Source organism: Brachycentrus maculatus, unplaced genomic scaffold (assembly GCF_059751285.1).
Source record: "Brachycentrus maculatus isolate JH-2025_06_01 unplaced genomic scaffold, ASM5975128v1 h1tg000211l, whole genome shotgun sequence".
Lineage (NCBI taxonomy): Eukaryota > Metazoa > Arthropoda > Insecta > Trichoptera > Brachycentridae > Brachycentrus > Brachycentrus maculatus.
In genome coordinates this window covers 305,968-322,494 of record NW_028280962.1, presented here as the reverse complement: position 1 = coordinate 322,494, position 16,527 = coordinate 305,968, and the positions used below count along the sequence as shown (strand labels likewise).

General features: G+C 33.1%; 1 protein-coding gene across 1 annotated transcript in view; it reads left to right on the top strand.

Annotated features, from left to right (window-relative positions):
- LOC148307068 (uncharacterized) overlaps positions 1–15,088 on the top strand; it is a 31,059-nt gene extending 15,971 nt beyond the window's left edge. The window contains exons 2-6 of the mRNA XM_088263975.1: positions 5,961–6,104; positions 8,017–8,112; positions 9,893–10,035; positions 12,021–12,160; positions 13,682–15,088. Of these exons, the coding sequence (XP_088120101.1) occupies positions 5,961–6,104; positions 8,017–8,112; positions 9,893–10,035; positions 12,021–12,160; positions 13,682–14,220 (1,062 nt within the window). The 3' untranslated portion in view covers positions 14,221–15,088. The remainder of the gene's footprint in view (positions 1–5,960; positions 6,105–8,016; positions 8,113–9,892; positions 10,036–12,020; positions 12,161–13,681) is intronic.
- The last annotated feature ends 1,439 nt before the right edge of the window (positions 15,089–16,527 follow it).

Below are 16,527 nucleotides of genomic sequence, written 5' to 3'. Positions count from 1 at the left end.
TTGTTGAAAGGAGTGAGCGATATGAGTTCACAACAGCCATCTTTGTTGGATTGAGGAAAGCTTTTTATTAAGCAGACTCTTTTATTTGCATGCAAGATCCGAACCCCGGATTATTTTAACATATTGGTAAAAGCCTGTAAACATGATTTTGCATGTGTGAAAATTAACTAACCTATGACAAGTCGTAAGCCACGTAAATACCTAGACTCCATGTTCTTCTGCATCTATGTTGAGATGTCAAAAATGTTAAATAACTCCTAAGCGAAGAACCGAGATTTGTGAATATATATATATATATATATATATATATATATATATATATATATATATATATATATATATATATATATATATATATATATATATATATATATATATATATATATATATATATATATATATATATATATATATATATATAAGTATTTGAACACACTCAAAATGTTATGAACAGATATTTTGCCTTGTTTTCAAAAGATCGACTGAAAATCGACGAAAACATCCAAAAATAATGAAACAGTTATTTATTACTATAGAATATTGAATTTTGTATGTGATTCATGTCCTGAGGGTTTAAACGTAGGTACCTATACAATCTGATACTATAGTTATATATAACGGTACCTCTTCTTGCATATAAAAACTGCTTAAACGCATTAATCTTAGTAAATCAATGTTTTTTTTCCAAATTCCACATTCCTATGTAAATGAAACAATAAACAACAAACAAAGTTGTAGGTGTGTTGCCATCACCGTTCTCTTAATAAATCACAAAAAAGAACCTACCTACTGGTACTCTTTTTTTTTTTTTTTTTTTAAAGATTGAGTCGCAATAAAAAATAATGGATAAATATCACGATGTGTGATTATTGGCTTAAAATTAATATGAAAAATCACAAGACTATCGGTAGCATTCTTATATGTAGAGAAATAAGGGATATATGAAGCTTTAAACTTTAGATATTTTTATAAAACGAAAAACGTGCGTTCGCATACGTCATTAAATTTCCGTCATCAAACGTTTTATGACGTCATATGGTTTATTGTCTATGGTTTATAAAGCTCCAATAGTAGTAGTGTGGATTGTTTTTTTTACCACTACAATACCATTTGTGTTATACAAATATGAGGGGAGGGGGATGGGAGGGTTGACCATAGGCATCAATAAACAGAGCCGCCAATAATTAAGCAATGTTACCAATAATAAAATAACTCCATCGTTTCTGTGACGTCATTCATTGCCAACTTACAAAAATAACGTAAGAAACCTAAATATGTCAAACACACACGTTACAATATAAAAAAAAATGCGAAAATAATACCCCAATAATAGATCGACGAAGAGTGACAAACAGGGTTGCGCTTTTTTTTCTTTTTTCGTTTTAAAAAAATAATCGCTTATCGAATAGACCTAAAAGTTATTTGTGAGAGTAGTACTATTGCATTTGCTCTTCTAGTCACAATCATCAATCGAATCGATGAAATATTTAGAAAATTAATACATTTGCATGCGATGTTCTGAACAAAGAAAGAAAACAAAGAGATAATTAGATAGATAGATAGTGAAACGAGAATTTTACATGTTTAAAAACACTTAATGACTACGTCTAGACTCTTCTCGCCTCTCGTTATAAGAGTCTAGACTCTTGTAGACAAAGAGTTTAGAGATTTAGAGAGTTTGTAAGAGAATCCTTGTAAGAATTTTACATACAAAGGATCAATATTGAAATTAGTAATGATTTTTTTTTAAATCTCGGGTGTAACCTCGAGAATTTAGTCTTCTCAGTAATCTCTAAAGATTATTTTTTTTAAACCCTTATTCGCACCCCAATGGTGCATAAGGCACTGCTTCATATAAACGCAGTGTTATCTTGATCGTTAACACATAAAGGAAAGGTGATCAGCCCTCCACTTCAGGTACCAGTCCAGGGTAATATTGAATAAATATTTGAGTGAAAAATCACCTATATTTGATCCCCCCCTGGAAATCGAACCCGGGACCTTCAGAACGGTAGCCGAGCTTGCTGACCATTACACTACGGAGGCGGACAAGATAAATATATATTTATTATTAAAAATTCACATATCAAAATCACAAAGGAACTTGATGCAAAACAATAAAGTATATGTTCGATCCAATTTGAAAGCAAGTCTTGAATTTATTGATCGCAAAATATGTTAAACGAAGCAAGAAAATATTATAATATCGGTAATTATGGCAAAGACGGAAATTGTGCTGCAATGTTGTGCTGTGAGTAGTGTCTAGTCACCCATAGCCATAAAATTAATTTAATACAAACCATGATTTCATTAAAAGAGAAAATTATTCTGATGAGAAAAAAAAGAAATTACTTTGACACAACTTGAAGATTTCTGAAAATGAAACAGATAATTAATATATTATTTTTTGACATCTCATAAAAGATGAAGAAGAATATGGAAGTCTGGGCATTTACGGGGCTGACGACCGTCATAGGCTGGTTTATGTGATAACTTTACACACGTGTAACATTCACCAATTCTACCCATTATTGACAACCACACTACTCAAATTCTTGGAAGTTCTGAATATACGAACCAATTTAGAAACCTTGTTCTTGAATCACTAGAACATTCTCATGTGTGTGATTATAATCCAGGATTTGGACCTCACATACTAATATAAGAATTTCTGCTTAGTAAAAATCTTCTTTACATCTCACCAATAGATGTTTTTCATCTCTAAAAGAAACTTCTTCATCAGCAGATTGCACATGTTATCATGAAATTGATTTTACAACGATTAAATAAACAGTAATAATTATGATATCATGTGTATTTTAGGTTAGATTCCAACTTGCGTTTACCGTTGATTACGGGTATCCTTTCCATACCAAATTAATTTGCAATTCGTTCGGTATCCAATCCTTGTATGCGCCCACAAGGAACAGGTAGGTACGCGAGTGTATTGAACTTCGCCAATACACGCCATAATATATTTATATCATTTAGCATTCGAAGCAGACAGGTACCTGCCTATTGATACCAAATATACTTGTCACAGCTAACTGTGAATACGCGATAGTAACGTTAATCAATAATAATGCAACGCGAGCGGGTACTTGTAATACTTTGCATAGTTCTATTAATAATATGATTACAGCTAGTCAAAGACACGGCTATTCTGAATATTTTAGTATTCTCACATTCTTACACGCTCAGTAACAATAATAAGTACTTATTTAAAGTATAAATCAATATGCGTTCTTGTCATAAAAACTATTAGTCACTTACAAGTGAGATTAATTTATACTTATAAAGTAAATACTTCAAACTCTAATAAGATTTGTAAAATACTTTTTTTACGAAAGTTTAAATAACCCATTTTATTATTCCTTATATAAATTTAACTAATACGAATATCATGACGATCAAATTCTTGTTTTTTTCTCTTTTTAAAATGTCTGTAAACGTCACTTTCTACAAACTTTTTGAGTTTATGAGACGTTTTTTGCAAAAAAAATTCAAAGAGGATATAAAAAAATACCCTCAAATCAGTAATTCCAAATATAACGGTACCTACCTTCAGCAAGTACATACAATATATTTTTTAGTTGTTATAAAGTTGGTAAACCTGACTTAATTTTTGAAGTTGTCATATCATGGTAACCCTACAATAAGTAAATATTTTTGAAATGGCGGGACCTACATACCGTGAGTACTTACGATATATTTTTAAAACAAGTTCGCAGTTGATATCTCCAATTTCTGACGTTTGAAATTATTAGATTTTAAAATTAATGATCTAGAATGGTTTTTGCGATCGATTAAATAAGGAAGAAAGCAATTAAATTAGTTATCGGTATGTTATTTTTGTTTTATAATAACATACATGTCATATTCTATGCCGAAAGTATGTAATAAGATAATGTAACAGGTTTTTATTTTGTCGGGTGATTGATTATCAATGTGCCTGGCTACAAGACAATTTTAAGCATAAAAAAGTCGTACATATGTATGTTTATTACTTTGTACGGAATAAATGCAGTTAGAATCCAGATAAAATCAAAATAGAATCGTATCTGGAACATACTAGAATACATTTATTTAAACACAATTCCAGCAAAATGTGTCTCATCGCAGATCCGACAAAAAGAGATCGACGATCATAGAACTTGACGATCACCCATTGATATTTGATGAATCAAGTTTGGTATTGATATGATCTGTTTTGAAATTTGACTCTTTGAATTTCAGTTGGTGTGCACATATGATTGAGAGCACAAAGAATGCCTGGGAATTTACATTCGATAATTAAATGGCCTTGCTGCATTATATATCTTTATTCCATTAAATTTAAAGTATTATATGCTTTCAATGTAATTAAACCTTGTGACGTAGATCAGCCGAGTAATTGCAGGTGGATATATAATATTTTTTCCCTTTTTGCTTTTCCTTTCTTATTATCATCAATTTGTAATTTATGTTTTTTTTTAATGTTCAAGTACTATCTACCCTCTGATTGCAAACAGCTATATCGCTCACTTCTTTCAAAAACATCATATGTAAAAAACTTGATTTTGCAGGAGATCTTTTTAGGTAAAACCTGAAGGTTTTTTCTCCATTTGAAAAATATTTAGTATATTTAAAAAAAAATAATTAAACAATGCCTTTTCTTCAAAATGCAAAAACAACACTTTCTGCCCTGTAGCGGGTAAATACTAAGTTAAAAATATGCCGATTTTGCTGGGATATAGTTCATTTTCTGGGCATTCCGAAAACATGGACATCTGAAAATTTACGGTTTTTGATATATGATGTTGTTGAAAGTAGTGAGCGATATATGGTATCAAACGTTTTGACTGATATCACTAGCCTGTTTTTGGTTGGTTGGAAGATATTGCTTTTTAACAATATACTTATTTCTTTTCTACACGTAAAGTTTGAATAAAAAAAAAATACATTTATATCTAAAATATTTTTCTTCAAAATCAGTTGTGACATTTACACTTTCTTTGACCCTTAATCTGCATCCAATGATCCACAAAGCACTACATCGCAGACTTATTCTTCTTCATCTTTGTTGAGATATCAATATAAAAAACTCTTAAGCGCACAAACCCAGATTTGAGAACAAAATATAACAATACAATATTGTTTATTGATTTGGTTTTGTTATATTTAATGGCAGAAATCTATCGAAATGAAATCTCATTTAAGAATTTCACAAGTTGATTCCGTAGTCACTTTGTGGTAAAATCGATACATTTTTAATTTAAGTTAATTGGCAAATACCATTTTTTCTTAAATTCTATTGTTACACGTGTTTCGATGCATTCCGCAACATTTTCAAACACCGTATGTGAAGCTAAGTCCACATTTAAGAATTTCCAACCTATGCAAAAAAATCAGAAAATGTGCCCCTCCAAGCACAAGAGCTCAGTCTTCTTTTTAGAGAGGCTCAGCGCAACTAAAATTATATGATTTTATTAACGTAGAAATGAATAAAAATTGTTTTTAATTGTATTCATATTTATACGGCACAAAGGCCTTTTACAATAGAATATAAAAACAATAAAGAACAGTTTATATTAAGTATTATCATTTTATTTTATTTTTTCACAAATATTTCAGTTTCATACTATTTCTGTGAGCCTAAGCGGCTCATTATTAGAAATAGGTATCAAATTGTGGTAGAGTGGGTTCAGACCGAGAAATTCTGACTCAAAAGAGTCCGCGACACTAACAACGGGACCACAACCCGACACTTGCACAAAAATATCGGTATATAGTTCAGTAGCTGTTAAGTTTAGTTTGAATGTTTGTATCAATTTCTTTCAACTGATTAATTGTAACAGGTCTTTAGTAAACCAAGTTGGATACTCTTTGTTGTATGTTGTAGGGCGTGAAGGTTGGGACATGACAATTTATTTTTTCAAAGATAAATATGATTTTTGAATAGTTTTTTTTTCGTCTTTCAGATATCCTACACTATAGCGTTCGCGTACGAGCTGCTATGGATTCTGGAGTCAGAAGTGGGGCTACCCCCCCCGGCCTACTTCCTCGCCCTGTGCTACATCGGCGTGACTACCGCAACAGCTGTTCTCATACACGGACTAGCCACAGTAAGATCTTCATTCCCTGCACTGTTTTACCGACAGCTGTATGATCATTTTTTTGATATAATGTATTATAATGAAGAATAAAATTTGTTCGCCTCCGTAGTGTAATGGTCAGTACGCTCGGCTACCGTTCTGGAGGTCCCGGGTTCGATTCCCAGGGGGGTCAAATAAATGTAAGTGATTTTTTTCACTGTAATATTTATTCAATATTACCCTGGACTGGTTCGAAGCGGGGGGCTGATCACCTTTCCTTCATGTGTAAACGATCAAGATAAGACTGCGTTTATATAAAGCAGTGCCCTATGCACCATTGGGGTGCGGATAAGGGTTTTATATATATATTATATGTAATTTTTTTCACATGAACTTTACTTGACCGGCAAGTAAGTTTCGTCGTAACCGACATCATCAGATTGGTGTGAAGCTAGTCAAAATTCTATGTTATATTCACAACAAGGCAGGAGTAGAAAACCATGATTTTATATATGTTTTCTGACAAAATTAATTTAAATTGAATGAGTTTAAGTATTGTATTATAATAATAATTACATGTAAGTTATGGTTATGGTTGAAGGCATGATTTGATATAATTATATGTTAGAAATGCATTTTTTATGTGAATTTACATAATATATGTATAGTTAAATCTGGAAACGTTGGTTGAGGACCCCTTCTACTGCTCATTAGTACGGGGAAGTCCTGTAACAGTTGAAACAGCTATTTTTTGGCAGTTACTTCTTATCGACATGACATTTAAGCATCTATTGTTCAATTAATTTAATAAAATTTATTTGCGTATGTTTTTTGTATCTTTAGTTTTGGTGAAGGTACTGCAAATCTTCCTTAAGATCAAAAGTGCTCCCTGACATCGAAAAGGTTCAGAACCACTGGTCTATATGTTTGTACTGTAATTTTAGTTAAAACATAAAAATATATCCTTGTTTCATTATATCATAATGATTGCTTTTAATGAAATTCATTGACCCACTCTGCCGTTACTTGCTTTGGAAAACATGTTGTAAAAAGTCAATATTTTTCATGTTATCACAACAACTGTACAAATATAACTCAATTTAATAATTGACAAAAATATTATCTCTTATAATCCAGATCATGCATGTGTACTCTTATACTTATGTGTCATTTTGTTATCTGCAATCAACAATCCAATATACCTCTCTATAGACCATTGTCCGCCTCCATAGTGTAGTGGTTAGTATGTTTGTTTACCGTACTAGTGGTCCTGGGCTCAATTCCCAGGGGAATCAAAACAATAGCAATAGATTTTTCATCTTTTTTATTTAAATTTCATCATACTTAATTACACATCAAAATAATGCGCCCTCAATGAGTTTTCCCAAGGCACATTTTACTATACTTATTACATAATAAAACTATGTGTGTGTTGACGCTTAAGATAACTGCGTTTATATGATGCAGTACCTTATGCACCATTAGGGTGCATATAAGGGTTTTAATGAATGAAAAGTGACAATTGTTTCGCCTAGTTATGGCATTTTCAAACGAACATTTGTTTGAAAATGCCATACATGAAGGCAAAACAATTGTCACAAAATTGATTATAATCATCATCATCATCATCATCAGCCTGTGTTCGTCCACTGTTGAACGTAGGCCTCCCGCATGAGTCTCCATCCTCTTCGATCCTCCGCCTTCCGCATCCAGGTCACTCCTGCTATTCTTCTTATATCGTCAGTCCATCTTGCAGGGGGTCGGCCGATGCTTCGTTTGCCAGTTCTTGGGCGCCATTTATATATATATATGTGTTTTTTAAACAATAAAATACAACTTAGTAGACTCAAAGAATCAGTGTTTGATTTAACATTTAGTACATAAATTATTGTTTTATTATTGTCAATTTTATAAAGATGTTTGTTTTTTTTTGTGTGTGCAGGACTCCCTGAGGTGTATTCTCGGCTGGCTGATAGCCGTCATCTTGATCCTCATACCTGAGTGCTGCTTCGTGTTCTATATGAGCATCGGATACTGGGTAAATATCCTGCACTCCATTCAAAGCTCCCCACATCCGATACAGAAGCCCTAAGCTTCCAGCCTCCTTTTCCACTTGTAAAACAAAACTAATAATAATAATAAAACCCTTATCCGCACCCCAATGGTGCATAGGGCACTGCGTCATATAAACGCAGTGTTATCTTGATCGTTTACGCATGAAGGAAAGGTGATCAGCCCTCAGCTTCAGGTACCAGCCCAGGGTAATATTGAATAAATACAACAGTGAAAAAATCACTTATATTTATTTTACCCCCCTTGGGAATCGAACCCGGGACCTACAGAACGGTAGCAGAGCGTGCTGACCATTACACTACGGAGGCGGACAAACCAAAACTAAGCAACGAAAATTATGAATAATTGTGACTCTAATTTACATTCGATAGCATTCAATGTCCTTGGCATTGGCAATCTAAATAAAATACAAATTTACTTTATATTTCAACATAGATGAAGAATAATATGGAATTGTGAGTATTTACAGGGCTAACGACCTTAGTGATCACTTTATACCATTCACCATTCTACCCATGATTGACAATCAAAGCATTCAAATTTTGGAAGTTATATTTATCCTTTAATTCAGCGTTCCGTGTGTCCTGCGGCACACTGGTGTACCGTGCTGATTAGTTGGTGTGCTGCGGAAAAAACTGAAAAAAAATGTCTTTCCACGCCGGATTTTTTTAACAAATGTATTTATAATATTTTTTTTTGTTTTTTAGAATATAATAATAATAATAATAATAAATCCCTTACCGCACCCCAATGGTGCATAGAGCACTGCATCATATAAACGCAGTGTTATCTTAATCATTAATACACTAAAGAAATTTGATTAGCCCTCCGCTTCAGGTGCCAGTCCAGGGTAATATTGAATAAATATTAGAGTGAAAAAATCACTTATATTTATTAAACCCCCTTGGGAATCGAACCCGGGACCTCCAGAACGGTAGCCGAGCATGCTGACCATTACACTACGGAGGCGGACAAATTTTAGAATATATAGAAAAAATATTTTTTTGACTCCTTACTTTTCAATAATTCTTTTCTTTTCAAAACCATATAATTATCTCGAAGAAAAACTTAATTTTTTCATACAAAAACGGTGTTTTATGAAAAAAATCAATTTAATATTACCTGGATTTAGAGAAAATTAAGTTGCGACTTAACGAATTCTGGGCCTTAAAACTGAAATTTTCCAAAACAGAACTAGCACATTTTTGGCTGCATATAAAAAATAAATATCCACTGCTTTCAAAGCGTGCTATTACGATTCTTTTACCATTTGCCACGACTCACTTGTGCCAATAGGGATTTTCGACTTTGACTATAATTTTTTTTAAAACAAACGCCTGACGAAGATCAACGAAGTATTTATATAATTATTTATAGTATTTAATAAATCATTCTCAATTATCCAAATGGGGTCCAGTCCCAATAGATTCAGATAATTGGAGTTCTACTGTAATTTATATTATTTGTGTTGTAATCAGTCTTTGTTTTGATTTATGTTGTTGTAATCGGTCTTTGTTTTGACTTGTGTAGTTGTAATCTGTCTTTATTTTGACATGTGTAGTTGAAATCAGTCTTTGTTTTGACTTGGGTAGTTGTAATCAGTCTTTGTTTTGACTTGTGTAGTTTTAATCAGTCTTTGTTTTGACTTGTACTGTTGTAATAAGTCTTTGTTTTGACTTGTGTAGTTGTAATCAGTCTTTGTTTTGACTTGTGTTGTTGTAATCAGGCTGTGTTTTGATTGGCAGGGTCTGCAGTCAATATACGGCATGACGGAGCTGATATTCTACTTGGTGCGGCTGCTAGCCATCGTGGTGGGGATAGTGATCATCCAGTCGTACTACGCCACCAAGCTCATAGAGAGTGCCATGATGAAGCACTCCCTCAGCAGGTGAGGTCAACCGCTACTTCCCAGCACCCTACACATCCATAGTCTAGGCCAGCGCTTCCCAAACTCTAGTACCCGTACCACCAGTGGTATGTGAGTGGATAGTTAGTAGATAGTAACATAAAAAGTAAAAAAAAAACAGACATTAAAATTAAAATCATCAAAACTATTCTATTTTTCATATATTCTGTATTTATTAATATCGTTTATTTTTGGAAAAAAATTGCCTGCGGCGCATTTCATTTTTTTTAATACAAATAATTTAATTTGGTTCTGTTTTTTTTTTTAATAAACATTTGTTGTTAAAAACATACTTCTTTAAATTTTGACAAGAAATGAGCTTGGGAACTTTTAATTTGTATAAAAAAAAATATTGTGATATGTAATGTTCAAATGTCTCATTTTTATCAGAAAAAATAAAACCTTTGATATTTAAAAAAAAAAATTAAATCAATGGAGTTTCGGGATACTATAAAATTTTATAATGCAAATAGAATAACAAATTTCTCGAAGAACAATAATTTTTACAAAGTGGTACAATTAACAGTGATGGTAGCAGTACCAAGTGGTACGCCATCCAAAAAAGGTTGGGAAACGCTGCTCTAGACCACAGAGCTGAATTTTATTAGTTTTATTAAGAAATAACCCGCTAAGCCTCTATTTGGGAAGCTTGTCTGAGGGTTGCATTGGAACGTTAGACCTGAAAAATATAACTTCTCCGTCTTATTCCTTATTCCTGAGGTTTGTGGCCCTTGTGGAAGCAATGACTCTTCTCCAGTCATCCCTTGACTGCGCTGCACGTAGCGCTCCAACCACCGAGGTGCCTGCTGCTGCCTTAACTTGATCGGTTCATCATGTGGGGATCTTCCTCTCCCTCTCTTCCCTCCAGGCTAAAGATCAGTTTGGCCCCACGTTTAGGGCGTAATAATTATTTCTCGAATATTTCCAGATTATATTGAGATTTGGACTACCAACGCCATCTATTGATGGTACAACACAATTGAATCATTTATCGACTAGTTACATGTTTAACCGACTGAAAAATGTTTTAAAATGTCATTAATATCTCACTACTTAAGAGGTTTAAATGAAATATTTCTTAAATTCACTTTTCACTTGGCGGGAATCAAACCTGCAATGCCAATTTAACAGTTGACGTCGTTTAGCAACGTAGCACATTTGGGTAGAACCCAACTATGCTACGTTGCTTATCGATATTTTATTTTTAATTTGACCTTATAATGAAAATTCCACACTCAAAATATTGGGTTGATCCTCACTTCTTGTATTCAACTCTCATCCTAGTTTAAATCATAAAATTTCAACATATTCATATACAGGTACTTCAGTATCTCTACATAAGAGAGTACGGCTATTATCCTTGGCTCTACCCAACCGAGTTTCTCCAGGATATGCTTGGCTACAATAGTCAAGAGACTAGAAGGAATGTGTTTTTGATTACGTATTTTTATCCATTGTTGCGTGGGATGATGGATAATCCTGAAATTATCCGGAACATTGGTCTGTATGTTCCCGAAGTTACCTAAGACAGCGTCGGCATAGATTGTTTCACATTCCTATATACAGGACCAACCTGCCGATGGTTATGCCTGAAGGAAGAGCTACCGCTTGGTTGAACAAAATCTCATTGGATATTGATCTGTTCCATGTGTCTGAAGGAGTTTTCCGAAGCGGGATTCTTCTACACCTTTAGCAATAGTTCTTGTATATTTTCGATTTTTGTATGTATTTAATGTATACGCTTTAAATTTTTTTAGAAATTTTTTTGGGTCTAAATCGATATCAAACTCACATAAGGGTTGATTACGAGGGGTTAGGATCGACCTAATATCTTCTTTTTGTATTAATTTTTAATTACAAGTCAAATATAAATTAGCATCACACTGTATAGTATACCAACAATGATTCTAAACAAATTTATTTTATATGTTATAAAATGGTATATCACCGAGTTAGTACATTTTCAGTAATGGGAAGATAGTGAACAACTTGCAGCCTTCCTTGACGGAGAGTGAATTCAACGCGAGTTCCTTTGTTCCCGGGACTGACATCGTGGACGCCCCTTCTCTCTTCGCTTACACCAACTACGGAATGATCAAAGAACAAAGTGAGTGTTTTATTTACCAGAAAAACTTCATTTCTGTAATTTCCATTTTCACATTGCTCATAATAAAGCGATATCTTATAAGACACTTAGAAAAAAGTTCCCTTATATCTAGTTTTTTGTGTTTTATTTTATATAATGACTTGCCGGAAGTTCATTTTACAAACTTGTTATTACTTGACTGTTATATTTGATATAGCCAAATATACGATCCAAGTATTTTCTTCCTATCTCTACCTCATTTATCTATTTATTAAAAGCTGTTTTATAAATCATTTCGTTTTAAACTGACTTAAGGATAATGAGAGTAGGTTGAAGAGCTTTATCGCGTAATACTCCAAGTTCATAGTTGGTCATAGGACCAAATGTATCTTTGCTTGATTTGTATTTGATCTTGTGGGTCTATGAGTGTTTTCATGCGATGTTATCAGTGATTTGCATGTCGTTTAGCTTGAGGCTGTTATTTTGTGATGTATGTGAGTAGTTTTTGAATGCAAGGATTGTTTTAGCATATACATAATTGTTTGAGTGTCATGAGTTGTAATTTGTTGAATATATATTTTCTTAGTTAAAGTCTTTTTTGGAACTTAAACTGTCATTTTCACAGTGGATTTTTGTGCTGTATTAACACGTTGTCGGCGGGACACGGCATTTGCCGTTTTTCGCGGACTGTCGGTCAACTGCGGGACACGGCAAATGCCGTTTTTGTTGACTGTCGGTTATCGGCGGGAAACGGCAATATACGGGTTTGTTATCAGCGTGAAATAAAACGCGTTGAAGGGTAATTTGCTACCTGGGTGCTAGGCGATAGTCTGTTGACGTTATTTGAGATGTCTTGTCCAGATTGGCTAGTGTGTCGCTTGTAAAGGCATCCCCAGAAATCTAGAGTTTTTATGCGATCTCAATCTCAAGTTTAGTTTGAGCCATTTCATGTATTGGACTATTTTTCATACCGCTCGCACTGTTTTGTTTACTGTTTGGTATGTTATTATTTGAATATATTAGTATTGTATAGGGAATGATACCTCGGAGGGGAAGACTATTTTTTATAGTTAACAATGCTTCTAAAATTGTGAAATACGGAATACTGAATTAAAAATTATGATTATAATTTATTTTTGATGGTCAAATGTCAATTATGATTTCTTTTTTTTCAATCGAAAATTTCAATCGAAAATATTATTTGGTTTAGAAATTGTGTCAATTTTAAGAAAGCGATATATTTTTGCGCTAATCGCAAAAAACACCCGCTATAGGCTAGAGTCTATTGTTCGAAGCGCCCGACTACAATGTGTTAATGCTATTTGATGGTGAGTCACTCGTACCACATAAAGTAACACATCTTTGATAATCCATTTAGCAGTCACTTTGTGGTAGAATCTATCAATTTTTTATTAGTTTTACTTCGTAAATACCACTATTTCTTCAAATCTATTGTGACATGTATTTCAATGCATTCAGCATCATTTTCAAACACTGTATGTGAAGCCAAGTATTATTTTTAGAATTTGTGTTATTTTTTAGGTAAATTTGCGCATTCGATGCCCGATCTCCGCGAGGAGTTCATCCAGAAAGCCCCCCAGGACTTCTCCGGGAAGATGTCCAAGTACTGGCACCCCTCCATGGAGGAGCTGCCCCCTCATCTGCACCAGCATCAGCACCACTTGCAGCCCCACCCGCATCACCAGCTCTTCTACACCAACATCCCTCCGGGCTACGTCTTCCCGCACTACACCAGAAGCCTGGACAGGCGCTGTCGCAAGAACGCTCCGGGAAGGTCCGGGTCGCTCTTAGAACTCCAGCAGCTTCACGAAGTCAATAATAGAAACATGTACAGCGCTTATGGTAATAATCTGCTGCCGCCGCGGTCGTTTGAGGACGTCAAGCACGACCCGTTCAACCTGGGTGTCTCTCGAGAACAGGTCTACTACGGGCCCATGATGTACGGGCCAGACAGCTTGGTGAGCAGACGGCAGTATATGGACAGCCGCTACGGCTCTAGCAAGACCTCCATGGGTAATGAATCCGACGACTTGACCAAGTATAGGGACGTCGCCTTGTAGGACCTTGTGGTGATAGTGATTGACCGTCCTTTGGACTTGACCTTTGTTTTGTTTTAAATATTACTGATGAGAGCAACCCTGCTTGTTTTCAACAGTCTCTTGTATCATCGAAACATCTTTTATTTATTATTTTTATGCATTTGCGCCGGAGATTGTGTATTAGAATAAAACTACAACTGTGGTCCTCACCATAGCATTACATTTCCATTATAAATGATTTTAAGTAATCAGGAATTCTAGCTTATAATTCCAGCTATAATAGTAAAATTGTTATGTTTTGGTGCGATTTAATAATTTCATATTGGTTTAACACAGGATTGGTCACGTTTTGTCGCAACTTTAATTAAGATTTCGATAGAATACAGTAAAGGGAACAGATTTGCATTTAAGGGATTTATTTGTGCAATATTGGAAATGTAACTTTTTGGTGAGGACCTCCACAAATATTCTCTTTATCAAAAAAGAACACAAACTTTGTTTTGAAACAGGGAACATGGATTTTACGTGATTTGATTTTGCTCGCATTTATTGTTTAAGCAAAATACATACTATAATTTTTTTTCAATAAAAACATATTTTATAGGGAGATTTTCACTAAAAAGGATTTCATTATTTGAAATTTAAAATTTAATTTTTTTAAAACTGAAGTGCTTGTAAATTATGCTCCCGAGAATGTAAAGATAGTTACAAATGTGTTTGTTATTTCGCTCACTCCTTTCAAGAACGTCACAAATCAAAAAACTTGATTTTCCAGGAGAACGTTTTTAATGTTTAAAAATAAATATCAAGCCACTTATTGAACTTTTTATTGTGCAACAGATCTTTTTAGGTAAAACCTGAAGATTTTTTCTCCATTTGAAAAAAAAAATAGTTACTAAAAAAATAATTAAACAATACCTTATCTTCAAAATGCAAAAACAACGCTTTCTGCCCTGTAGCGGGTAAATATTAAGTTAAAAATATGCTTCTTTTTCTGGGATATAGTACATTTTCTGGGCATTCCGAAAATATACTCAACTGAAAATTGACGATTTTTGATTTATGACGTTCTTGAAAGGAGTGAGTTATTTGAAGAAAATAACAAACATTTATTTTTTACTATTTTTTCTGCCATTATATCGGTGTTATACTACTTATGAAGATCTGTTACTTTTTAGTTTTATTTCTTAACCGTTTACAGCATTTATTATTTAATTAATTGTGTAAATAAAAGTCAACAAAAGACATTAACATTTATTACCTTGTACAAACGTAATTACGAATAATTATTAATAAATAAAAATACTGTATCATATAATAATCACTATACTTTTTGTAGTGTATTGGATTTCTAAAAGAATCTTTTGATTTTTAAATTTTTAAATTGAGAAATGTATGTAGTAATTTCATACAAGTTACCGTAATAAGTGTGGAATGAAGTCATTTGTATAAATAAAATAACTTTAAATTTAATAATATAATTAATACTAAAAAAAAAAAGTTTACACATCTCATCAAAGATGGAGAAGAATATGGAAGTCTGGGCATTTATTATGCTTAAAAAAAGCTTCTTTTCATCTCACCAATAGATGTCTCTAGTGAAGTTCTAGTGATTCAAGAACAATGTTTCAAAATTGGTTCATATATATATATATATATATATATATAGAACTTCCAAGAATTTGAGTAGTGTGGTTGTCAATAATGGGTAGAATTGGTGAATGTTTCACGTGTGTAAAGTGATCACTTAAACCAGCCTATGACGGTCGTCAGCCCCGTGAATGTCCAGACTTCCATATTCTTCTTTGATGAGATGTCAAAAAATAATATGAAAATAACTCCTGTAATTGGATATAATCCAGATTTTGTGAACACACTCAAAATGTTGTAGACTAATAAAATTATCCGCATTTAAAAATAACTTTAAAATAACCAGTGTTGGAATCGAACCAGAAACTTTTCATATAGTAATCAAATGTGCTAACCACTACACCGCATATCTGGATGAATGAAGATGTAATTAATAACTAAGACTGGATTTCATTGAATTTTTAAAATGTCCAAAAAGTTTAATATTTCGAGTTTGTTTGTTGAAATATCTATAATAATTATATTTTTCTTTGACAATAACACAACTAAGTATAATTGACTGTTATTTTAAGAAAACCTTTAAAGATTTTGGACAATATGTATTCAGAAATATTTTCTCTATGCAATTTCGTGATGGTGACATATTACTGTTAAGTTACAAGTTAAGTATGTAAACATAATTTATATTTTGTAAATATGTACTACAAAAGTTATCAAAATCATTCTTCTTCTTCCGGC